We start from the raw sequence: 27,626 nt of genomic DNA, 5'->3' as shown, positions 1-27,626 counted from the left end.
GAGTTTGAGTAAACGTATGCCAGAGTTACTAATACAGTTTCTTTCTTTCTTAGCATAATTTTAATTCAAAAGATCAAATGTATTCAGATGGCAATTTCACTGATGTAAGTGTTGTGGAAATAGAAGCAGCAAATGACAAAAAGCCTTTTCCAGAAGATGTGAAATCACTGGACCTGTTTAAGAAGGAAAAAATTAGTACTGAAGGACACAGCAGTGGTATTGGAGGGTCTTCATGCATGTCCTCCTCTAGGCCAAGCATTTCTAGCAGCGATGAAAATGAGTCTGCACAAAACACCTCGGGCACCGTCCAGTATTCCACAGTGGTGCACAGTGGCTATAGACACCAGGTTCCATCGGTCCAAGTCTTCTCAAGATCTGAGTCCACCCAGCCCTTGTTAGATTCTGAGGAGCGGCCTGAAGATCTACAACTGGTAGAGAACACAGAGAGCAGTGCTGGCAGTTTCCCCAGGCAACAGTATTTCAAACAGAACTGCAGTCAGCGTGACACCAGCCCAGATATTTCACATTTTGAAAGGTCAAAGCAAGTTTCATCAGTCAATGAAGAAGATTTTGTGAGACTCAAACAGCAGATGTCAGATATTTCAAAGCCCTTTGAAGCTGGGCAAATGAAAATGTTTCAAGAAATTTCTGTAGCAGATGCTTTTGGCCCACATACTGATGGACTGGTAGAGGGATTTGAAACAGTGGGGATGGAGGCTGCAGTTGATGAAGGAATGCCTAAAAGTTACCTACCACAGACTGTCCGACGAGGTGGCTACATGCCTCAGTAAAGACTAGTCCTGTTACAGCTTCAGCAGTACCTGTAAACTAAAGCTGATTTTACCTGTTATTTCAGGTAAAAATAATCTTCACTCACTGAAGATGATCATTTGCCCTTGAGGACAACAACAGACTGTCCTTTCCCCTGGGCAGTTTCCCTTCCAGAATATCTGGGATGATTCTTCAAGCACTACATAAACTGACTTCATCCTCTGAATAGCTGAATGATACTGTGCTGTTTCAGGATGTTTGCACTGAAGAAAAACAGAAAGCTTGTCTCAGATTTGCAAAGTAAAACTTTGTTTTGGTAGCTAGGAAACAGAGGGTATTTAAATAATAAGCAGTGATAAACTTAGTACGGCTACTGATTCTAGTGAGAACAGGCACCAAAAAAAGTGGCTGAGATAAGATAAAAAAAATTAGAAGAGTGAGATCTAGACACAAATGACAGTGTAGGGAGAGCTATGGGCGGCATAATTATATGAAGCCGGCATTTTTTGTCTGACCAAAACCAGTCAAAATAGTGGGTCTAATTAGAATATTGCCAACAGGAAGTAATAGACATTCTCTTCCATTGGCAATGATGCTGCCTGTTATGAGACAAAGGGAGTACAAGTCTGAATATTTATCATTAAGCAGTCTAACAGATTTTCAAGATCTGCTTTTTATCATTCATAAATTCAGCAAAGTGCCCAGGTAAGAGCTACGAATGAATGCCAAACTATGTTAGCCATTTTAAAAATTCTTTGCCATTTATTAAGACCTTAATTGTTTTTTTAAAGACCTTCATTATTTAACATTCTTCTATATATATGCAAACATGACCCTTTTTGTTAATACTAGAGAACTTGGTTGATGAAGCGCTCTATACAACGTTACATTAAAACATATTTTAAGGTGAAGACACATACTTTGTTTTTATTTTTAAGTAGGCCAAGATTTGAAGGTTTTTTTTTTCTTCAGTGTTTGAAGCAAACTAAGAGGAGATGGGCACTACTAACAAAATAAAGCATCATCCAAAAACACAACATGTTGATGTTAGTAAGTATCACAGAGCATACCCTATTGTAAAGGCACTTAAATGAAGGGACAGTATTTTAGTATCTGCCAGTTCTGAGGTAGATGGGACTGACTTCTTCTACACTGTGATTTAGATATTAAACCTGCTTTCCGGCAAGTTCTGTTCTTCCCAGAGCAAGGTAAGCTAGGGCTCCAGATTTTAGCACTTAACCCCACTTTCACATTTTTGCCATACCCTGGCCACCACATTTGACAAGGAGGCAGGGCTAAAGACAGGAACAAGAAGTTATGAAGAAATTTTCATAAATCATTAGTGGTCGACTAATGGTGTGTAGTACATTTTCAGAAGGTATGTTTGGTTTTCTGTATTTGTCACCAAAACCAGGCTAACTTCAAAAGAAGGAAAGTTGCTATACATTGACAGTTGAAATCTAACTCTACTCATTATGCTCTGAGAATATTGTTCATAGTAGACCTACTGTTCGTTAGACGTTATCTTTGTATTCTTGCCAGCTGTGTTTCAGAGCACTTGCACACACACGGTCTTTTTGAGATGGGGGAGAAAAGACCTGGGATTGGCAGAATGACAGGATGAGAAATACATGAGGAAGACCGAGAGAGGCCGAATAGGGACAGAGGGACCCCAGCGTCACACTACAAGATAATGGCACCACGACCATTTAGATCTCGTCAAAGCCTGATCCCATCTAGGACATTTATCTTGCTAAGAATCTGTCCAAAATTTATACCAGTTTTATTTTTCATTCTCTCCAAGTCAATAGTCCTATTTGTAAAATTGTCACCTCTGCCAGTTTTAAAAAGAATTCTGGTGTGATGTTTGTATTTGGGGGCACAGGGGCAATTAGAAAACGTAAGCTTATAATCTAAGGGAGTAAGAATGAAGTCCTTGCAGAAAGAACACTGACTGTAGAAACAAATCTATTGAAACTTGCATAGAACATGGTGCCCTGAGTGCCCCCCCACCCCTGCCGGGTGCAAGAGCATTTTAGACATTTAGTTAAATAAACCTTGAAGAAATAGCCCTATATTTGATTACAAATATGTGATGTACATGCTTGCCTAACGAGAAATGCATTCATGAAACTTGTTTACAAAATTACTTTCCTAAGCCAGGTCTTAGGATGATTGTGGCCTTTAGATAATTTGTTTTGTTTGGAGACATAAGTTGTAGTTTACTTAGGCAGAGAGAAGTCTAGTTTATATGAAAACGAGTCTATATATAAGTTAGTGGATGTGATTCCCACTAAATCTTGAGTATCCAGAAATTTCCATTAAAGTAATGCTGGCACATCCTCTCTATGGACAAAACTAATGCACTGCTTCTGATGCTCTTGGCCTCACAAAGGAGTGTGCCACAGGTGTTGCCATTGCAGTTTGACTGTGAACTGGTGTGTTTGGTCCCATACCCTCATCCCTTCTTACAAAGGCATAATGGTGAGCAACTGTGGGAAAACTCCCAAACTTAAAATGCATTAAAATACTAACAAAAAAATAAACTTGGATCAGTCAGCACTGAGGAACATAATCCAGTATGTAAGTAGAAAGAAGTAAGGAGAAAAGCAAAACCATTCACACATTGCGTTCACATCAGTTCTTTACCTAGCTGTTGAATTAATTTCAGCCTTACACATTAAGTTGCCTAATCTAGCTCACTGTGAAGTCCAAGGTTCATGAAGTAAAAATGTAAGACATTTGTTTATGAAAGCTCATCCTTTAAGAACATTTAAATAGTTTCATAAATAGAAATAAAAAATTTTTAAATATTATATCCACAGGGCTAAGTAGTTAAAATCAGGAGAAATAATGTAGAAGTAGGATAATTCTATAGTTCTCTAAAATTTGTTAACTGGCGTTTATCAACCAAGTATAAATGAAGTAGGAGAACTCTTCCTCCATTCTGTTACATTCTACGTCATTGTCCTATGTTTGGTTTTAAGAAGAAATTTCCAAACTAGATGTTACCTTTGTTGAAATGGGTAATATGTCAATGTAATAAGCTATATCTCAGAAATCTCAGAGCCCATGGGCTCAAGCCCCATGTTGCATGGAGATAGTACTAAAAAAAAAAAAATTTAAATAAAATTGGTCACTCACGGATTTCAAAGATGATGTAAACTAGCAACTTACAGCCTCTTTCTAATGGTCTTCTGCCAGCAGAAAAAATACTCCTTTTCAGAATACTTACAAACAGAATTCAGATACAAGTCAAAAAACAAGCTTTCCAGAGCCGAATGTACTATCTCTTCGATAAATCTTTTTGTGTGTGCTACTAGCATGCATTAGTGTGATATTCTAGTATACAATGCATTAAAGAAAAAAGAGAACTTGGTGTGAGCTCTACTGTGTTTTTTTTCCCTAAATTTTTAGGAGCTTTTTTGCAGTCAGCAGCTCCTTCAAGTGGATTAGTTGGACTTCATTACCCATGCTTAACCATTGATCATGATGAAAATGCATTGAAGACCCCTTAAAGACAAGCTTTGTCTGAACGGTAACTACACGTTTCAAATACTGTAACATGAATGCCAAAACGTGATGTCAAATGGACATTTTAAAGGCAGATATGTGAATATTCTGTAGTCTTAATATGTTTATTGAATATACTCTGAAAGTGTGCAATTTGCTAATACTACAATACAGTGATTTAGCATTAGGTGTGTATCCTCTGTGTATCTTTTTAAGTGCAATCCTTCAAAGTTCACTTGCTGTTTTACTCCCACCTCGTCGACTTAACATAGAAGGCTTGTGTAGAGAGGGTATTGTATTTTTACCTCTGTAGTGAATTGCATGTGCTAGTTGTTACCATGACTATTGGTCTTTATGTTGACATAACTCTAAATGTTACTGTAAACGTTCTTATGTATCAGCTCTAATCTTTGAAGTAAATTTAAGAAATCTTGTTTAAATTTTTTTCTGTGTGTGATCACTAGAGTGATGTCATTATATGTAATGTTTGAGGTAACAGTATTTGTCACTACTGCTGTTGGGTCTTAGTGTAAACTAGATGCTTTCAGAGTTCAGTGGCTTTTTAAATGTCCATTTAGCATAATGGAATCGGTTTCAGAAGAAAAGCAATATATCATCTTAATAAAATAGAATGGACTGAGATTATAAATCAGAAAACTGGTTAATGAATTTTCCAAGATGAGTTTGGGAATCCTAGCACTATACCACCCACCAGTGGATTAATCCCCCACCCAAGGCACCCGCCAAGTACAGAGGTACTGCGCCATCTAGTGGCTGGTCTGTAGCCACAATGCTGAATCCCCTTAAAACAGACATGGAGCCAATTGAGCATCCATTGGCTGCTACTCTGAGATTACTTAGTCTATGAACCTAAGTACACGATTCCACTTGGAAGAAAATTCTGAACTATTAGATTTGCACATACATTGGAAATTTATCTAAAATAACGCACTGAGTCAAATGCACAAACCAAGTTAGTTAGCTTTATCCCTTTACATAATGTACTACAGGCTACAAAAATAATCTGGCTTTGAGCTTACTGGTCTATGTTTAAAATTCTTCATTTGGCTCTGACTCAGCTTGGCTTTACTTCTTTGTGGTACCTCTGGTCTTAACCCTGATTGATAGTCTCCCAATATATCCTGCTTCCAGAAAGATCATATGGTCTCATAGGGTCATATGCTCTCAGAGCATTGTTTACCTAACCCAGGGGCAGAGAAGCATCTTTAGCTTTCGGTTTAAGCTTTTTTTTCTCTGTAAAGTTACATAAAATACTGCAGCTTCAAAATACAAAACAGTACAACAAACTGTGTGTACGTGCATGCACGCACATGAGCTTATTTAAGTACGCATTTAAGCTCCATGCTTTGGCACATTCCCTCGAGTGAGCAGAAGAGTGGAACCCAAGCAGACAAGAGTGCAGGGAAGCACAGGGGAGCACAGCCCACCAAATCCAGGTCAGCAGTTCATGGCCCTATTGGTGCCTGGTTTCTCAACAGCTTAAAATAGTTCTATCTCCACTGAGAAAAATCTGCCTTTAAATGCAAAGTTCACTTATTTTTACGATTATTTTCTCCCAATGGCTACAGATTAAAACCAGATGAGACTGGAAAGCTGAGTTCCATAAATCCTTGGTCATCCAAAACTTCAATACTGTACTTAGATTCTTTGTCATAATGGTTATATCCCTTAACATAATAGAAAAATCTAACTAGACCTGTGTCCTTCTTGAGCTTTTCCAAGCAAGACTTATCTCCTACTTGAACAGTGTTTATGTTTACTGAGACCCACCTTTGGACTCAGTCCACACTTCCTTTGACAAAGAGTGTTAATGAACGGGTCCATATGCTACAACCATTAAGTGTGCACCTCCGTCTCATCCCTGTAGGAAACTTTTCCGTGCAGTGTTGGCTACATCTGTGAGAAGCTTGTGGTCTAGTGACAGCTTTTACATGAATCACTATAAATTTCTCGAGTTGGTTCTGCAAGCTTCCAAGAAGGGGGATCATGCCTTTAAATGAATGGCCTAAAAGAATACTTAAGTAAAAAGGTGCTCAAAGGCACTGAGATTCTGTCAACCGAAAACCTAACTGCATGAGGACTCAAAAGACCAGAAAGGCAGCCATTCTTCACTCTCAGACAAAGTCAGTGTTGATTTGGCCCCTTGTTCAGTCGAGACTTAGGAACACCTGGATTCCAGCCAGCATCAGAGCCTAGCTAAGGACCCCTGAGAAAGTAAAAGCTCCACGTTGGCGAATTTTGACTGGGAAGTACTGGCTGCTCATGTTTGCTGGGCTGCGTGTTCGCCGCACTCCCAAGGTAGTTCTCATTATTTACTGGGGGTCACAGGCTGGTGCAGGTGTATCAAGGTGACCACATATGTACTACCTATGAAATACTCATTTGGGTCCATAAATCCTTAAAAATTCCTATGACGTAAGCATCAGAACTACTGACAGACTCAGGTTTAACAACTTGTTTGGGGCCATATGGTAGACAAATAGCTCAGTGGGGGTTCCAACTCTTAACTTGACCGCAAAGCCCATATCCTTTGCTGTGTATGCCATCTGTCCTCAGTGGCGCTTAGTGAAAACCTTGCTCATCAGCACATCCGCGGCCAGCGTGCACGGTAACTTGCTCCTGTCTCATAGACCTTGCCAACTCTTTGGAGTTTCTCTCCCCCTCCTCACCACTGCCTCCCCATCACCAGCTACTGCCCCCAAGCTTCTCTATCCCCAGCAGTGAACTCAGAGCAGTGTTTCTTCATCAGGATCCCCTCAGGCCCTCGTCTGAATCAGCTTAGAAGCCACCTCACAGCTCAGCTCGTGCATTTGCTCTAAACATGTATAGTAACACCTAAAACAGAGGTAGATGCACAAAGGAAAAAGAAAAAACAGGAAGGGAGGACGGAGGAAAGAGGGTAAATACATCCCTCCTTCCTCAGCAGAATGCCTTTTAACACAACTCCTACAGTTTCATCTGGCCCAAGAAAAGTCCTCTAATGGTGGAATCGGGCCCACTGCAGCTCTTGACCAAAGGGTCTGGGGGCAAGACACCCCCTGAGTGCTCAGATCACACACATCCTATTCCAGGCTGTTCTGCCACAGAATGCCCACATCTGCTGCCATGTGCACCGATCCGTCCCCGCTTGTCAACCTCTGGGGCCTCCCTCCATGGTGGCTTCCAGCTGCTCCCACCCATCTGCTGCTGATCCACTAGGGAGCAGCACTGGCAGCATGAACCGCCAGCTGCTGTCCACCTTCTCTGACCCCATGGCTAACATTTGCATTTCTGGATGCATCATCTTCCTGGTCCTGCAGTGCCTCTCCTTCCAGAGATAAACTCACTGGTTGCTGGAACATACTATCTTCTCTTACCTCCCAGCCTATGCACATGAATTTTTCTCCTAAGATAATTCTCCTAGTCCTCATCCCAGTCCCTTGTTTAGCTAGAAAATCCCGACCTATTAATGAAAGAGAAACTCCAATGATCATCCTGGGAGAGATCTTTTATTCTTCTCTTTCTCCCCAGACTTAAGGGTGGTCTGTGTCTCAAGACCACACTGCTGGCCAGTGTTTGACTCCCTCTGACCTAGGAGCCACACGTCCTAAAGGAAGGCTCCTGCTTTTAGCCCTACACACCAAGGGCTTAAAAGCTTTTTCAAAGCAACACAGACACTCGGTAAACTAAAAAACAAAAACTCAAAAAAAAAAAAAAAAAAAGTAGCCAGGATGGATCCTTACAGATCATCTTGTTTCACAAGGGCCATGAGAAGACAGACCAGTGACTGTTCCAACACCACAGGAGGGGAAAAGTCCATTTGGGAAAGGTTATAGCAAAAAGACAACAGTCCTGTCCTCTAAAGTTATTCTAGAGAGAGATGAAGTCAACACGATTAGCCTCAGCCTTAAAAAAGAATGCATCAGAAAAGGCATGTTAAGTACAGAGTAGGGAAACCAGGTTCTTGGTTATCTCGGGGCTTGAATATAAGGCAGCCCCCCATACAGAGTCATCTCCCAATTTTCTGGTGAGAAGATCTAAAGATTTTTAACATGAATGTATACATTTTATAAATGTTGATTAAACAGTTGCATCATTAAACAGAACCCATCGCTGGTAACTTTAAACCAGACAATATCCGAAACACAAATACAAAATACTGATTTTTCACTCATACGTATGAAATAATTCTATCCAAATCTTTGCATGCTCGTGGCTGACAGCATTTTTCCTTATCATCACTAGTTCCTCTTTTGAATCATCAGCACCGTTTTCCAGGGCTCATCCCTGTCACTGCCATGCAGTCGTCAGCGACACAGCTGCTACTGCAGTCTCCCAAGTCCTGAGTACCCACTTGTGTCAATACTAAGTTTCTCCATCTACCTCAGAAGTGCCTGTATAACTGCTTATCCATTTTTCTTTTCTTTTTTTTTTTTTTAAAGATTTTATTCATTTATTTGACAGAGAGATCACAAGTAGACAGAGAGGCAGGCAGAGAGAGAGAGAGGGAAGCAGGCTCCCTGCCGAGCAGAGAGCCCGATGCGGGGCTCGATCCCAGGACCCTGAGATCACGACCTGAGCCGAAGGCAGAGGCTTAACCCACTGAGCCACCCAGGTGCCCCCCATTTTTCTTTTTAAAAGGGCCGTTAAAAAACTTGTTTAAAATGAAATCCTGTCTGTTTCACAGTGGGCTCAAGCCACGGGCATCATGACTAAATCTTTGGGTTTTGCCTTTGGCTCCTTTTATGGCAATTCTTCTGGACATCACCACCACAGCTCCCAAACTAAGCCTAATTGAGGTCATTTTTATGAATGGGTCTTTCCCAAACACTCCCATATTTAAAGTAGTTAAAGTAGTTGAGAAAGAGTGTGTAATGAGAGAAACTTTGCAAGGAAGTTACTATTAAGGGACTCCTCCTTTTCTGGGAAATGATTGTAGGGAAAATACTCATTTGATATTCAGGCAAAATTCTGTCCATCAGGAAAACTTTCCTGGAAAAAAAAGAAAAAAAAAAACTTTCTATAAAACTTTCAAGTGATAGATACGGACGAGTCAGAGGAGAGAGACCAGTATATGCACACTGTTCTCAAGTTAATGCTGCCTCACTGCTCTGGGTCAGATTCAACTATAATTCTTTTTGTAATATGAGATTTAAATTTCAAAACCATAATATGAGATCAAAATTTCAAAGGAATTTTGTTGACCTGTCTAGAAACACCCAGATACTACCTGCCCTACCTCTAGCTCACAGCCAAGAGTGTGATTTTCTCAAGCAAGCAAGGACCTTCGGGGTCCTGATACCATTACTCTCAGGCCAGCCACCATCAGACTGATCTGCAATCCACAGTCATATGCCAGGGGGGAGATTATCCTGTACTTTTTCTAGTCCCAGGACAAAAATAGGAAGGTCTTCTAATCCTAGATCTCTGACCTCAATTGAGGAAGGCTAAAAGAATATCCAATTGCAACCTTTTACTGAATTCAAGTCAACATTTGAAGGGGATTCTCTCTTCTCCAAAAGAAACATGGAAAGCAAACCAGCCGCATTTCAAAGCAATAAGGCTCTACAAATACTTCTGCAGGTTAGAGTCTCCACTGATCCCATGATAATCCAAGGGTCAGGATTTAATGATGTTGGACATAGGACAAATGGGGTAGTCAGAGATAAAGTGAGCAGGACAGACAGGAGCTTGGGGACAGGCTGTGGCCTGCGGCCATCCTGACACTCAGGATACATGAGTAAGGGAGATAGTGGGGGTATGTGCATGGCTCTGGGGGTAAGCTGGGGATGCCCTTGTTCCTGTCCTGCTTGGAGATGGTAGAGCTCTGGGCTTTCTGTCATCACACGAGACAGGGAGTATTCCAGACTCTTCAAATGGGCAAGTGGGGTAACCATGACAAGGTTATTCTAGCTCCTGACTGAGGAATGGACGAGAGAGGGTAAACTGGGAGGGGGGCGGGGAACAGTGGAGATAACAAACGGTTACAAAAAGTTTCATTGATGGTGATGAAGACTAACGTAGGCTGCTTAGTCCTGGAGGAAAACAAGAAGGCTAAGACAGCTCACCAGACATCCCAGAAGCACACTACCCATCAGGAAAGAGGTAAAGGAAGTATACATGGTACATGAGCCAATGAGGTAAGGGACAGGTTAAAGGCTTTTTGATGCTGTGGATAATGTGTCCAAGGAGATACACCCTGCAGATAATGAATGAAGCTTAAGAATCTAGGTTTATGACACCAGGCCCTATCTCCCCTCTTCAGTACTGGCAGGTTTCTGTCTTGGGGAGGCAATTTTATTGATTGCTGGGGCTCATGTTTATGCCAGGTCTCTGGCTATGCCCACTAGCTGGTGAGGGTGAAGCCAACAGGATGTAAGGGTATCCTGGGTATGACTAGATAAGGAATCTCACAAGGGTGTCTCCGCGTAACCACTAATGGCAAAGAGCTGAGAAAGAGCTCATTTCCTTTTTCAACACAATTGTAGTTTATATCCCTGCCCAGTCAGTATCTGCCTTTACCCATCCTTCCTATGTTCCAGCATCAACCACCTAGCCTTTGAGGTGACACACTGTGCTGACACTACAGGCCTCATCTGAGGGTCTATTTGTAGAAAGCATCAAAAAAGGGGATAGGAAACTGGAACTCCTGCCCCATCTCCCCAGGTTTTCAGTCACAGCCAGGTTCATACCCCATCCAAATTCAGCCATTCCCAACTACACACACTCTCCCGCAGAAATGAACCAACAACACAAATTTACCCATTAGGATCAGCACGGACTTTGGAGGCACAATAACTTGGGACCACTTCACTGACCCTCATTTACCTTATCTATAATAACAACAAGAAGCATACAGCAACCAACTCGATAACCTCTAAGACATGGATAAATTCCTAGGAACACAAAACTACCAAGACTGAATCATGCATAGAAAAAATCTTACGCACTGATCATTAATATGAAGATTGTATCAATAACCCAAAACCTCCTAAAACAGAGAAGTTCAGGACCAAATGACTTCCCTAGTAAGTTCCGCCAGTCATACAAAGAAGACATACTAGTCCTTCTGAAACTTTCATAAAAAAATTGAAGAGGAAGGAGCACTTCCAAACTGACTTCACTAAGGCCAGTATTACCCTGAAACCAAAACCAGACGATGACAGTACAAGAAAATTAGAGGTCAATATCCCTGATGAACATAGATGCAAAAATCCTTAATAAGTCTATAGCTGTACCACCCTGAACATGCCCAATATTATCTGATCTTGAAGCTGAGCAGGACCAGTTAGTACTTGGATAGAAGTGCTGAATCACTATACTGTACACTTAAAACTAACATTACACTGTATATTAAGAAATTAGAATTTAAGTAAAAAAATTTTTTAAAGTTCTTAATAAAATATTACCAAATCTAATTCAACAACACATTAAAAAATCATACACCATGATTGAGTGGGATTTATTACAGAGATGCCAGAAAGGATCAACATTTTGACAGAAGTCAATGTGTGGTGTGACAGAGCCACACCAAGACACATAGTAATTAAAATGGCACAAATTTAAAAAAGAGAATCTTAAAATCAGCAAGAGAAAAGCAACTGGTTATGTACATGGAAGCCTCATAAGGCTATCAGCTGATTTTTCAGCAGAAATTTTGCAGACCAGAAGTAGCAAGATACATTCAAATGTGAAGAAGAAAATCCAATTATCAAAAATGCTCTAACTGGCAAAACAGTCATTCAAAACTGAAGGAGAGTTGGTTTCCCAGACAAACAAAAGTTAAAGGAGTTCATCACCATTAAACAAGCCTTATATTCTATGCAAATTATGTGGAGGGGAAGGATTACAAATGTATTACTTTCATAATGTGTTCAAATTTAAATGACTATTAATATAAATAACTACGTTATTTAGGACATAATATATGAACATTGTAACCGCACAACAAACCTATTACAGATACATAAAAATAAAGCCAAGCATAACACTAGAGAAAGTTATTAATCACAAAGAAGGAGATTAAGAGGGAAAAACTATGAAAACAACCAAAAAACAATTAAGAAAATGGCAGTAAGTACATAATAATTAAGTAAACATACTTCAAATGTAAATGTTGTAAATACTCCAGTCAAAAGACACAGGTAGATGGAATGGATTAAAACAAAAAAAAAAAAAAACAAGACCCATCTATATGCTGCCTACAAGAAACTCACTTTATACCTAAAGACAAATACAGACTAGAATGAAGGAAAGGATAAAGATATCTTACTCAAAATGAAATGAAAAAAATAAAATAAAAATAAGCTGGGGTACCAAGAGTTTTATTAGATAAAATTGACTTTTTTTTTTTTTTAAAGATTCTATTTCCTTATTTGTCAGAGGAAGAGAAAGAACACAGGCAAGGGAAGTGGCAGGCAGAAAAACAAGCAGGTTCCCTACTGAGCAAGGCGCCCAACACAGCACTTGAACCCAGGACCCTGGGATTATAACCTGAGCCAAAAACAGATGCTTAACAAAATGGGCCACCTAGGCATCTCCAAAACTCTCTTTTATACAGACTGTAGAGGAGGAGTTAAGATGGCAGAACATCAGGTAGCCCCTAAGCATCCGGCGTCTTGTCCCTTGAGCACAGTAGATAAATACCAAATTATTCTGAACACCCAAAAAATCGTTCTGAAGACAGTACAAACTGCACAACTAGAGTTAGAAACAAAAGCCACATCATCGAAGCCAGAAACTTGGAGAGTTGACCTACGGGAGAAAAGAGCTATGGGTGCTGCAGAGGGGAGGGAGCCTTGATCAGAGATAGAGAAAGTGTGAAAGTGTGTACAGGAGATCGCACTAGGGAAACTCTACCCCAAAACTACTGCCTGGGAAAAAGAGAGGAACTGACTACTGCAAGTGTCGCAGCCGGCGCGACAAATCGACCAGGAACATGAGGGTAAGAGGATGGTGAAAAGAAATTAAGAGACAAAGAGATGGGGGCAGGAGGGACACTGAGGAGGATGTCCAACAGTGCCGATTTTATTCCACATCTTACAAGCATTTATAAGGCAGACCACAATAGAAGGAGTAACCGCAAGTTCCTATAACAAGTTTTACATTAACTACAAACAAATCTCCTGATGCAGGGTAGTCATGCCTAATGCCATTAGCTACTATTGATACAAGAAGTTACAATCAACCAGGGAGTGGATTATGGGAAGTACAGGAACAACAAGGACCAACTAAGAATTTATGACCCTGACTACATTGCGTGTGGGAAGTCACGTAGGCGAGCGCAAGACACATAGCACAGACCCTTTCTCAGTGCTACTCAACCTTTCCTGTCCGTAACCCTTTATTAAGGCATTTGGACTTAAAGGGAGATACAAGTCAGGGCCTGGTTTGGTCCTCCTCATCTCAAGCCTTATTGTGGCTTCCAAGTGCAAGTTTTTATAAGCAGTGAAGAGCAAAGTCTGAAGCTCTGCCATATCAGGGTGGTGCCTGGTGCGTTTAGTGGCATTCCAGTGCGGAAGATGGGTAGAAACCCAGGAGTGGGCAGCCAGGTGAATCACATGGGCATAAAGATTTCCCCTACCTGGAGTGCATTTGGGAGCACTGGAATGGCCCCTCTGGGGACTGAACAACTGGTGGTGCCAAAGTGTCAACCTGTTCCATAGCACAGGAATTTAGGCACCTTGGTGCTGGCTTTTTGCTGTACTTTACCATAAATTATGAACCACTACATGGTCATGTGACCATCTTCTGAGATGCTCTCACCACAGCGTAGCAAGACCCTCCCACAAAGGATCAGTGCTTGTCCATGCTACCAGATCCCCCAAATTTTGGGAGTTTTGAAAACCAGCTTCATTCAACACAGGAGAACTATGCTGCCTGGCCAGGCACATAGCTCAGACACAAATAGGATGAAAGCAGGGATCTGAAGGAAGCTGGAGACACTAGAGGGGTGACTGTTTGCTCTTCTGTGAGGGCTTTCTGAAGAGTGGTAGGTGTGAACTCCTTACTCCAAGAAGGAGAGAGCAGGCCAAGACCATTTCCCCCCACTTATCAGCACTGACCAACTTCAGTGAGCAACAAAGTGCCACCCGGTGGAGGCTGGAGCCACTTACACCAAGTCTGGCCACCCTGAGCCCTGCAGGTCCATCTTTACTAGGACAAGTCAGCCTGAGAATCAGCACAGCAGGACCCTCCCCCTGAAGATCAACACAAACTCCTTACTTGCACCACTTACTGATCATAGAGTGCTGCAAAGCTTCACCTCTAGGGGAAATAGGACCTCGCATTTTTTTTTCCCCTTTTGGATCTAGCTTCTTCTAACAAGCAGACTGAAACACATCTCATTCAAAAATGCCACACAGCAGACAAGGTCCAAACACATCCCCCACCCCACCCACAGCAGGCAAGGAGCAACTCTGCAAACACAGCAGCAGAGTGCACACCCTGAAACACCTCCGGAAGCACCAGGCCCCAGACAGTATTGGACCTCTTCCTAATAGAGCCATTACTCTCAGGAGAACTATAACAGACTTTACACACACACACACACACACACACACACACACACACACACACACACAGAGTGACCTAGACAAAATAACAAGAGAGAGGAATTGACCCCAAAAGAAAAAAAGGGAGTAAGTAATAGCCAGGGATTTTATCAATAAGTAAAATGCCTGAACCAGAATTTGAAATGACAATAAAGAAACTAGCTGCACTTGAGAAAAGCATAGAAGACTCTAGAGAATCCCTTACTGCAGAGATAAAAGAACTCAAAACTCGTCAGGCTGAGATAAAAAATGCTATAGATGGGATGCAAAGCCAACTGGATGCAATAACAAAGATGACAGATGAAACAGAAGAACAAGTCAATGATCTAGAAGGTAAAATTATGGAAAATAATAAAGCTTAAAAAAAAAGGGCAAAAAACACTTTGGATCATGAATGTATACCTAAGAAATTCAGCGATTCCTTAAAAAGTAGTAACATTCATATCATAGGAGTCCCAGAAAAAGAAGAGAAAAAGAGGCAAAAAAAAAAAAAAAAAAAGAAAAAAAAATTTATTTGAGTAAATTATAGCTGAAAACTCCCTAATCTGGAAAAGAAAACAGATACCAAAATCCATGAAGCACAGAACACTCCCATTAAATTTAACTAAAGCAGGCCATCACCAATATACATTATCGTCAAAATCACAAAATTTGCAGAGACAAGGAAAGAATCCTGAAAGCAAGGGAAAAAAATCCTAACCTGCAATGGAAGACACATCAGGTTTGCAGCATAACTGTTCACAAATTGTTACCACTAAACCAGCCCTGCGAGAAATATTAAAGGGGACTCTTTGAGTGGGGAAAGAAAAGACCAAAACCAAAAACCGCAAAGGAACAGAGAACACCCCCAGAAATACCAACTTTATAAGTAACACAAAGGCACTAAAATCTTATCAATAATCACTTTGAATGTAAATGGACTAAATGCTCCAATCCAAAGACATAGGATATCATACTAGGTTAAAAAACAAGACCCATCTATATGCTGCCAACAAGAGGCTGATTTTAGACCCAAAGACACCTGCATATTGAAAGTGAGATAATGGAGAACCATCCATCATGCTAATGGATGTAGAAAGAAAGGCAGAGTAGCCATACTTGTATCAGACAAGTTAGATTTTAAACCAAAGACTGTAGCAAGAGATGAAAAGGGCATTATATCATAATTAAGGGATCTATCAATCAAAATTTAACAATTTTAAGTATGTCCCCAACTTTGGAGCACCCAAATATATAAATCGCTTAATCACCAACATAAAAGAACTCACTGATAATAACACAATAATAGCAGGGGAACTTAACACCCCACTTACAACAACAGACAGATAGATCATCTAAGTAGAAAATCAACAAGGAAACAATGGCTTTGAAGGACACACTGAACCAGATGGACTTAATAGATAAGTGCAAAACATGTCATCCTAAAGCAGCAGAATACACTTTTTGTTTTGTTTTGGTTTTGAGGGCACAGGGAACATTCTCCAGAATTGATCAAATACTGGGACTAAAATCAGGTCTTGACAAGTAAAAAAAGATTAAGATCACACCAGGAATACTCTCAGACTGCAATGCTATGAGACTTGAAATCAACCACAAGTAAAAATTTGAGAAGACCACAAATACACGGAAATTTAAAAACATTCTACTAAAGAATGAGTGGGTTAACGAGGAAATTAAAGAAGAAATAAAAATACATGGAAGCAAATGAAAATGAAAACATAACAATGAGGTACTCTGCAAACTATAGAACACTGATGAAAGAAACTGAAGGTGACACACACACACACACAAAATGGAAAGACATTCCACGCTTATGGATTGCAAGAACTCTGTTAAAAAAATATCTATAGTACCCAAAGCAATCTATACATTTAACTCAATCCCTATCAAAAGACCAATGGCATCTTTCACAGAATTAAAACTAACAATCCTAAAATTCATACGCAACCACAAAAGACCCTGAGTAGACAAAGCAATCTTGGAAAAAGAAAAGCAAAGCTAGAGGCATCACAATTCCAGACTTCAAACTGTATTACAAAGCTGTCACAATCAAAACAATATGCCAGCAACATAAAAACAGACATATAGATCAATAGAAGAAAACAGAAAACTCAGAAATAAACCCACCATTCTATGGTCAATTTTTCTTCTAGAAAGCAACATTAAGAAGAATGAAACCAGACCACTTTCTTACACCATACAAAAATAAATTCAAAATGGATAAAGACCCAAATGTGAGAGCTGGAACCATAAAAATCCTAGAAGATGGGTGCCTGGGTGGTACATATGGTTGGGCGTCCAACTCTTGGTTTTACCTTAGATTATGATCTTGGGGTCCTGAGATCAAACACCACAACGGGGTCTGTGGTCAGCATGGGGGGACTCTCTTTCCCTCTCTCTGTCCCTCCCACTCATATTCTCTTTCTCATCCACATGCTCTTACTCTCTCTCAAATAAATAAATCTTAAAAAAAAAAATCCTATAAGTTAGCACAGGCAGTAATTTCTCTGATATTAGCCATAGCAACTATTTTTTAGATAGGTCCCCTAAGGCAAGAGAAATAAAAGCAAAAATAAACTAGTGGAACTCTGTCAAAGTAAAAAGTTTCTGTACAATGAAGGAGAAAATCAATAATGCTAAAAGGCAACCTATGGAATGGGAGAAAATATTTGCAAATTGCATATCCAATAAAGGGTTATTACCCAAAATATATAAAGAACTGACACAACTCAACATCCCAAAACCAAATAATCCAATTAAAAAATAAGCAGAACACATGAAAAGACATTCTCCAAAGAAGGTATTACGGAATTGGGCCTTGCAATTGGCCTCTCCCTCAGCAGGGAGTCTGCTTAAAGATTCTTTCCCTCTGCTCCTCTCATATTTAAATTGGTGATAATAAAATGTTCATACTATCCAAAGCAGTCAGATTCTATATGATCCGTATCAAAATTCCAATGGCATTTTTCAAAAACAGGACAATTTTCACATGGTTAAAGAACCGCAAAAGACCTCAAAATAGCCAAAACCATCTAGATAAAGAAAGCTGATTTCCTGATTCCAAACTGTATATAAAGCTACAGTAATCCAAACAGTATGATATTGTCATAAAGACAGACACACCCATCTATGGTACATAAAAGAGCCCAGAAATAAACATATGCATTCAAGGTCAATTAATTTATAACAACAAAGCCAAGAATATACAGTGGGGAGAGGACAGTCCCTTCATTCAATGGTTTTGGAAACGCTGAACAGCAGCATGCAGAAGAATGAATCTGCATACTGCCTTACACAACACACAAAAATTAACTCCAAGTAGATTAAAGACTTGAACATAAGACCAGAAACCATACAACTCCTGAACTGAATTCATTTAAGCTCCTAGTCCACTTTGCACCACAACCAAACTTTTTTTTCTTTTAAATACCTTATTTATTTAACAGAGAGAGGGTGCAAAAGAGCACAAATAAGAGGAGGGGCTGAGGGAGAAGCAGGCTTCCTGCTGAGCAGGGAGCCAGACCAGGGGCTCCATCCCAGGACCCTGAGACCATGACCTGAGCCAAAGACAGACATTTAAGTGACTCAGCCACCCAGGCATCCCAGAAAATTCTAAGAATCTTAAGCACAAGGACTGACAGTAGTAGGAATATTAAAAATGAAACTGATGGGGCACCTGGGTGGCTCAGGTCCTGATTTTTGGAGTCCCGGGTTCAAGCTCCCTGCTCAGTGAGGTGGCTGCTTCTCCTTCTCCCTGTTCCTGCTTGCTCTCTACCAAATAAATAAATAAAATGAAAAATGATTGTTGAACTCACCTCATGGAGTTATTAAGAGGCTTAAATGAAGTAGGATCCATAAATTTGAGCATGGCAACTGGTCCATAGTAAGTGCTCAAGAAATAGCAGTGTTGGTAACATAATAAGGTAGGAAGAAAGAATATAAAATCTGGATTTCTAAGTTTCCTTTTCCTTCCTAATATCCCTCAGAGAGGCTGAACATGAAAGAACACACAATGAATGGGAGTATTAACTTATCAAGAGGGGAGAACAAGTCCCACCCCTGTTCCAAACATAATGTTAAAGGAGTTGAACAGAGAAGGAAAAGCAAGTACTCACTCCCCGCACAAGGACAAACCTCCTGGCATGCCTTAAAGTGACAGCTAGAGGCACCTGGGGGGCAGTGGCAAGGCCTTGGGTTGGAGAGGCCAGCAGCAATGCCAGTGCCCCTTAGGTCCACCAAGCAAGAAAAGAACAGTGAAAAGACCACATCGTGCAGGGAGAGAAATGCTTGATAAGAGGTAGGGTGTGCAAACAGGAAAGGAGAGGGCAGTGGGGACGCTGCTGCTCTAATTCCAGGAGAGGCAGGAAAGGCTCCAACAGTGATCAATGTGTCAGAAGGACAGGAGGAAGGGATGGAGAAGAAAGGGTATTGAGGAGGTAGGATCATCGTGTGTGATCAAGTGGGGGACAGAAGGGGGCCACAACAGCTGCTTTACCAGGGTACAGGAAAGGAAGGTGAAGGGGCAAGAGGAGTTGGGGACCTCCCCAATACACACTGGATTCAAAAATGCCCATGCAGCACGTGCGAAGAGTCTAGAACAGCAGAGAGCTGGCCTACAGGCAAAGGCTGGAGAATCCTAAGCAAAGGTGGGACAGTGTTTTCAATATTCCTACCAAGAACACATCAGGAATCGTCTTCTCAGACCTGAACACTACCAAAGGAGAGGACAATCACTAACGCCTGTTGAGGCAAGGACCACAAGCTTGCAGCAAGGAACCCCGCTGGCCTGAGTCCCCGAACCTCACCATCTCCAGAGTTCGTCTCCGCTTCTTCCCCGGAGCCCCAGATTACACCCTGAACTCCCCCAACCACGAGTGACCACTTCCCCCTCCGCCTACCACAGGAGACCTCCTCGCCCTCGTCTGTGTCTCCGTTTGATCACGGACACCGCCCCACTTTCCCCGTCAGCTTGGTCTACTGCCCTCCTCACCTCAGCTCCGCCAAGGCCTGTCTCACCCGGTCACACTCACGGGCATGTGACGTGCTTCCCGGGAGAAACCGCGCTGCCTGCCCCTCCCCCAGGCCGCTAGAAAGGGGCAGACCAGCGCCGTGACTGACCAGCTCTCATCACTGCAAGGCCGATTTCTTATCCTTGCTTTACCGAGACGACCCTGCCTCACATTCACTAAAACTCTGACCGTTCTAAGAAACAAGACCATCACCAGCAATAACCGCATGTGTTATTCACTGGGCTCGCGCTCTGGGCCACGCCCTGCGTTCAGCGCCCATCATTCCTTCGCTGGATCTCCCCGGAACTGGTCACAGGGTTACTACTCTCCCCCCATCAGTTTACGGATACAGGAACGGAGGTCGGGAGGTTCGCACCAGGCCGCAGACCAGCCGGCAGCAAAGTGAGGGTTCAAAGCAATTCAACGCAAACGCTTCTGCCGCAAACGCTGTCTTAACGAGAGGGGGCTGCTCTTACAGGGCTGCCGCGGGAATAGGAACACAATCTCTGACAGACGCGCACAGAATACCTGCTGCGTGTTAAAAACACACACGCTGGGAGGCATCCGGGTGGCTTGGTCGGTGAAGAATCCTACTCATGATTTCGGCTCAGGTCAATGTCCCAGGGTCTTTAGATAGAGTCCCCCTCAGGCTCCGTGCTGGGAGTGGAGCCTGCTTAGGACGGTCTCTCTCACCCTCTGCCCCTCCCCCACCCTCTCGCCAGCACGTACAGGCTCGCTCTTTAAAAACAAAACACATGCTCTGCCTCTTTTTTTTATGTTCAATTAGCCATCATTAGTTTTTTTTTTTTTTTTAAGATTTTATTTATTTATTTGACAGACAGAGATCACAAGCAGGCAGAGAGGCAGGCAGAGAGAGAGGAGGAAGCAGGCCCCCCCGCTGAGCAGAGAGCCCCATGCGGGGCTCGATCCCAGGACTCTGAGATCATGACCCGAGCCGAAGGCAGCGGCTTAACCCACTGAGCCACCCAGGCACCCCAGCCATCATTAGTTTTTGATGTGGTGTTCAATGATTCCTTGGTTAGGTGTAACACCCAGTGCTCATCACAATACGTGCCCTCCTTACCACCCATCACCCTGTTAACCTCTCCCCCACCCTCCTCCTCTCTGAAACCCCCAGTTTGTTTTCCCGGGTCCATAGTCTCTCATGGTTTTTCTCCCTCTCTGATTTACCCCCCTCCAGATTTCCCTCCCGTTCCCTGTGGTCCTCTGTATCTTTGGGGTAAACACCTCCTAGTGTAATTGCTGAGTCATAGGGTAGCTCTATTCTTAACATCTGAGGAACCTCCATACTGTTTTTCCGAGTGTCTGCACCAGCTTGCATTCCCACCAACACTATAGGAGGGTTCCCCTTTCTCCACATCCTCACCAACATTTGTTGTTACCTGTTTTGTTAATTATGCCGTTCTAGTTGGCATGAGGTGGTATCTCGTTGTGGTTTTGATTTGTATTTCACTGATGGCAAGTGATTTGGGTTTTTTGTTTTGTTTTGTTTTGTTTTCATATATCTGTTAGCCATGTGTATGTCTTCTTTAGAGAAGTGTCTGTTCATGTTTTCTGCATCTTTAGTTGCTCAGTCTGGTCGCCTTACCAGGATACCGCCCAACCTCCCAGCATCCAATCTCTGAGAGTTCTCTTTTCTGTCGCCTGCCCCTGACACTCCTGTTGGGTGGCTGGCCTTCTCCCCCTCTGTGCAGAGTCAAAAGTGCCTAAAAGTTACACATCCGACAGGGAAATCCTTGGCAGTGACTGAGGGGTTTAGGAGTGAGAACACCCAGGTCCCTTGCCTTAGCTGGTAACACACTCTGGAGTCCCAGTCACTTACCTCCAGCATCCACCTCGCAGGGGATCAGGCTAGGACTGGCCTCCAGAGGAGTTTAAAATCCTGCTTGATCTCGTTTCTTCCCCTTCCCTATAAACCTTCCTTCACTCCTTTACTAGTTTCTCCTGGAAATGGTCTCCTCGTAAATAAGTTGCACCTGAATTTATGTCTTAGGGTTTGCTTCTGGGGAATTAACCTGAAATACCATCCCAACGCCTAATCTGTGCAGATGCAGTCTTCAGTACTCTAACTACATGGGTGGGTCTTTATTTGGCGTGATGGTGAGCAGGTGCGAACAAAGGCCCCAAGTGATTGTTGAAGGCAGGCTCACACAAAGGCTCAGACTCATTCAGCAGCCCCCAGTTTACCAAACTCAAAAAGGGCCCATCAGCATTACTTGTTTATGCGTTCCATTTAATAGCCAGGCTGCAGTTAGAAATGTGAAAGGAAGAGAAGCTACACTGAAATCCCATCAGCCCTACAGGTACAGTCCTTCTTCCCCACCCACAGCACGAGCTGACTCCTGACCCCAAGGCCTTCCACTGGGAATCACTGTGCCTCAGAGTAAACAGTGTTGCCCTGTTTTGTTGCAGGTTCTGTTTTCAAGATACCCACCTTCCTAATCAAGATGTCAGCAATTCCTAATTGGATGCCAATTGGGTATTTTCATTTGGAACACTCTCACAGAATATTCTATTCTCCAGCGCTAGAGGAGCTCTATCGAAGGCCAAGGAGATTTTCAGGGACTCACAAAAACATACACACCCTTTGAAAAACAATCACTGGCCAAAACCAAGAAAAGAGCATTGTTAATTGGAAATGAAGGATATTTAAGTAAGTAGTTAGAAAACAAAATAACTTCATTATTTTAGAAGTTATAAAAATGTTATGTTGTTAAAAAATTTGCAAATTCGATTAAAATAGATAGATTTGCTCAAGTCGTAAGAATCCCTAAGACACAGGATGATTGCTAAGAAATGTAATCATAAAATGGGGTGCCTGGGTGGCTCAGTGGGTGAAAGCCTCAGCCTTTGGCCCAGGTCATGATCTCAGGGTCCTGGGATCAAGCCCCATATGGGGCTCTCTGCTCAGCAGGGAGCCTGCTTCCCCCTCTCTCTCTGCCTTCCTCTCTGCCTACTTGTGATCTCTCTTTCTTTCTCTCAAATAAATAAATTTTTTTTTAAATTTTTTAAAAAGAAATGTAATCATAAAATCAAGTTATATATAAAATTTCAAAAACAAAAACCCTTACAAAATTTTTATGGAAAAAATATTATAATTAATGTGAAAGGTGGATACTTCAGTATATTTGACAGTATGTGGGCTCCCTAAGGTCGATGAAAGCTCTCAGTGGGCCCAGATTTTAGCATGTTTCTCATCTCCAACCAACACGCCTCAAATGCTGAACCACAATTCTGGCAGACCAGCCAGAGAACAACCTATTCTTCTTCCTGTTGCAGCGGATGGGACACTTGATGAATCTAATCTGAGGGGGCCAGTCAGAGCCTCCAAGTGTGAAAAAGGTTGCACACAGTAGGCTTTGCCAAAGGCTTGGCAGGCTGCGGTCTGTTGGGAGGAGCAGATGCTCAGGGAGCCTACATCATCCTAGGAGATGCAACAGAGTAAACCCTGAGATCGCTGGTTCCACACCCAGCTGGCTCAAAGGCAAAACCAGGTCAAAATGGACACTGGCTATGAGGGGGAAGACAGAGGATGGAGTGTAGCCCATTTTGTTGCTGTTGTTAAAAAAAAAAAAGAAGAAGAAAGAAAGAAAGAAAAGAATGAAAGTGTCATGGGATCATTTTCTGTGACACGACCAGGTGTACAGAGGGGAGCCAGCTGGGGTTATACAAGGAGCATCATGGGAATAGGGAGGGACACTGAAGCCTTACTAGAGGCTGATGGAACCTCAGGAGCAAGGCTGCCAAGGAATGGGAAGTAATGGCCATCCTTACGACCCCAGCTGATGTTCCAGTTTAGAAGCTGATGGGAAGGAATCACTCAAGGGGGAGATGTTGAAAGTTCAAGAGAGCCTGAGGGAGGGTTATGCGTGAGCAGGGCCACCTCCGCCTCTGAGACCTTCCCAGAAGTCTGACCTGAAGGGGAGAAGAGACATGGGCTAGTGCATCCTCCAAGAAATTGGAAAACATGGCATCTGCTGGAAGCCCTGAGGGAAGACCCTGAGGCAACCTGAGGAGCTGGGAGTTTGAAAATGCTGCCATGAGGAATCAAATAGAAAGAGTGAGAAGCAAGGTGAGAGGCCCAGCTGAATCCCTGGCAGGAGTAATTCCTGCTGGTTCCTGCTCTCCTGTAGCTCTTCTGTGTGTCCCCTAAGCAAGAGACTGCCTTAATCTCTGACAAAGTTGGATATTTATATTTGAAGTCCCATTTTAAGCATCTGAGTGGGGGCACCTGGGTGGCTCAGTCAGTTGAGCGTCTGCCTTCAACTCAAGTCATGATCCTGGAATCCTGGGACAGGAGCCTGGGACAGGCTCCTTGCTCAGGGGAGAGTCTGCTTCTCCCTCTGCCCCTGCCCTACCCTTCCCCTCCTTGCTCTCTCTCTCTCTCTCTCAAATCCATAAAATCTTAAACACACACACATGCCTGAGTGGGTAAAACTTTAAAATAAGTATAGCTTTACATGAAAACGTTATTATAGCTTTATTACCTGAAAGACTGAAATACAAATGCATTTACAGTAAAGCATTTTAAAGGCTGTTCTCTTTATAGTAAAATCCTGTTTTCATACTCTGCATAGGAGGACAGAACTGCCAGGCACATGTATTACAATACTATATTGACTTATGAACAATATGTGGAAAAGACAACATGCAGAGCATACAAAGAGTGGTGCCCTTGGTACACAGGTCCCATCTTTTGCATTACTACAATCATTCAGAATATTCTGCATGTCCATTCTGCCTTACACATTTTGACTTTCATTTCAAAGTCCAGGCCTCAGGCTACTTTCCTGTCATTTTACCCGACACATACAGTGAAGTTGGGCAGGACAGAGAATCCCACTCCTAAAAATGTAATCAGAAGTAGGGACACCTGCATTCCCTTGAATAACCATCTGAGGCATGTGACTGTTGGCTTCGTTGCTCTTGTGGAATCAGTCCCTGTGCCCTCCTCCCATATTGTTCTGAATAGCAAAGGGGAAGCATCTCCAGACTTTTGCCAATGTGGACTGGGGCTGTTTGTGCTTCTGAGCAAACTCTTTCCCTGCCGACCCCAAGGTCTAGTAAAAGCTGCAGAGAGACAAGAACTGCTAATGATGTGTCATACTCAGTCCAGATACCTTTCCCCAAAAAGTGCCAAGACGCAGATAATGACACAGATGATAATTACAAATAGACCTTGTCACTAACACAAAACACATCAATGCGAAATTTCTTTTTAAATGCCCTACAAACACCACATATTTTAAACAGTCAACCAAATGACAAAGTCAACCGGTAGTTGTAAAGTTCGGCTGAGGACATCAAATGTCTAGCAGCTCACCTGCTCTCTCAGTGCCCCAGTGGCTTGGAGGTAGAACATTCTGCAGTGTCAACAGGTGGACAAGTGGTAGTAAAATACACACGGGAAAAGTTCGCCTTCACTTAAGCAACACAAAAAACGATGAAGTGTCTCTAGCTATAGCCAATAAATTGACAAAATTCAGTTTATACCAGTAAATGGTTGATCATCATTAACAAGAACAAAGGAGGCCCCAGATACCCCTGGTGATACTGCAAATCATTGTAGCCTTTTTTGGGGGGACAGAGTTGTGCAATATGTGACATTGTAGCCTTTTTTGGGGGGACAGAGTTGTGCAATATGTGACAGCAACTATAAAATTTGACCCAGCAATTCCACCTTTAGAAAGAACCCCTACGGAGTTAAGACAAAGGTGGGAAAAAAAAAAAATGCTATACAAAATCAACATTTACTGATGGTGTTCTCTATACAAAGAAGACATATAAAACAATCCTGTCAACTAAGGGGCCTTAGCAAACCATAATATGAAGGCACACCATGAAGTTCTGAGTGTTTATTCAAAACACTACCACGATAAACTATGTTCATGCATGAAATTTTAAACATGGAATAGTAAGGGACAGTGAAGCTAAAATACAGTAGAATCAATATATAACATATAAGGAGGTGAACATGTATATTAGAACACACAAATCATATAAGGGACTAAAAAATGATACAGATAACTCGTATTTAGAGATTTTGTTTGTTGATGGTGGTGTTGTTACAGTGGAGTCCAAAACAAATTTTAAATTTACAAAAAAAAAAAAAAAAAAGAATGCCTGAGGACAATGAGTAGGACCCACACAAGTGGGCAGAGGTAGCTCAGCTGGAATTTCCAAATCTCAATCCTACTGAGGTTTGGGGCCAGATATTTGTTGTGAGCATGGTTTGGTGCATTACAGGGTCACTACCAGCACTGCTGACTTCTACCCATTAAATACCAGCAGCACCCTCTGAAAACTACCTCCAGGCAGTGTCAAATGTTGGACAGAGTAACCTGTACCAAGAACCACTGGAGGGGCATCTGGTTGGCTCAGACTTTAAGCTGCTGCCTTTGGTCAGGTCATGATCCCAGGGTCCTGGGATTAAGCCCCACTTTGGGCTCCCTGCTCATCAGGGAGCCTGCTTCTCTCTCCCTCTGTCTGCCATTCCCCCTGCTTGTGTTCTCTCTCTCTCAAATAAATAAATAAAATCTTAAAAAAAAAAAAAAAAAACCAACAACAAAACATTGGAGTAAGTGATAACAAACAATCAACTCACCACCTGAGCTATGGGCAGTTGTGAGGGCTGGGGCCGGGAGCCAGTGTGTGCCCTTCCTACAGAAGCAGTCCCCACTCAGAAATCCAGAACTACCACAATGTGACTTTTTCTTTCTTTAGCAGCTAATTCAAAGTTAAAACACTTTATGGGCCAACGCTGTGCAGTCCGAGCCTTGTGTCTGTGGGCTGCCCAGAGTGAGCGAGCTTTGTCTGCACAGGGCCAGGTGGTGAACATTTTAGCCTTTGTGGGATAAATTCTTTCTCACAACTAGTTAGTTCTGTCTTTGTGGGAGGAAAGCTATCACAGACAATATAATAAAAATGGGCGTGGCTCTTTTCTAATTAAGCTTTGTTTATGGATACTGAAATTAGAATTCCATAGAGTTTTCACATGTCATTAAACATGAATCTTCCTTTGATTTTGTTATCCAGCCTTTAAAAAATATCAGCAGCATTTCTCGGTCAGGGGCCTTGGAAATAACAAGGCCCAGATGTAGCCTGAGGGTCAGTGTGTAGACAGCAGGCAGTAAGTAGGGCTGCGCCAAGAGAGGCTGCCAGAAACCCTCAGCCAGTGCCTGGCTTCCCCCACACAAGGGAGCAATAGCAGCGGGCACCTGGGACCCACACGGGATGCCTCTGGGTTCCCATTTCCCTCTCCCATCTCCTGCCTCTTTTCAAAACCCAGCCGCCTCTCCCACTTCCCCCATAGTGTTTGTCCTGGGTGCCTCCTGAGAAGCCACAATGAGAGTATCCCTCTCCCCCTTTTTTTTTCTCCAGCCACAGATTGGCTTTTGTGCCATTCTTTTCAAATTTTCTTGTATTATTAGAAGGGCCAGGAATAAGGCGCTGACATAGCTGTTTACATGATTCCTAGAGCCCCAGAAAACTTCATTGGGAATGTTACCCATTTTTAATGAACTTATTAAAACGCAACTTCTCCTGTTTGTGTTCTGTTTGCTGTAACTGAGAAAATGCAGACAGCTTTTTCAGGCCACAGAGGCAACCCAGGACACTGCAAGTGAAAACGGTTTGAGACCCAATCCCAGGAAAGAAAGGCCTCATAGCTGCTGGGCCTGTGCCCTGTGAATGTGCTCTGGAGGGCAGAGTGTGGCCCCCTGAAGGAGCTTCAGGGGTCCTGCTTCCCTTCCTGGCAGGA

The 27,626-nt window shown here is 42.5% G+C and overlaps 1 protein-coding gene across 4 annotated transcripts in view; it reads left to right on the top strand.

Moving 5' to 3' along the window:
- Positions 1 to 4,724, top strand: part of IL6ST (interleukin 6 cytokine family signal transducer) — a 53,942-nt gene extending 49,218 nt beyond the window's left edge. For all 4 annotated transcript variants that reach the window (XM_059175012.1, XM_059175010.1, XM_059175011.1 and 1 more), the window contains one exon: positions 54 to 4,724. In XM_059175012.1, coding sequence (XP_059030995.1) covers positions 54 to 791 — 738 coding nt within the window. In that variant the 3' untranslated portion in view covers positions 792 to 4,724. The remainder of the gene's footprint in view (positions 1 to 53) is intronic.
- The last annotated feature ends 22,902 nt before the right edge of the window (positions 4,725 to 27,626 follow it).

This window comes from Mustela lutreola, chromosome 5 (genome assembly GCF_030435805.1).
Source record: "Mustela lutreola isolate mMusLut2 chromosome 5, mMusLut2.pri, whole genome shotgun sequence".
NCBI classification, from domain to species: domain Eukaryota; kingdom Metazoa; phylum Chordata; class Mammalia; order Carnivora; family Mustelidae; genus Mustela; species Mustela lutreola.
This window is presented reverse-complemented; position numbering and strand designations above follow the sequence as displayed.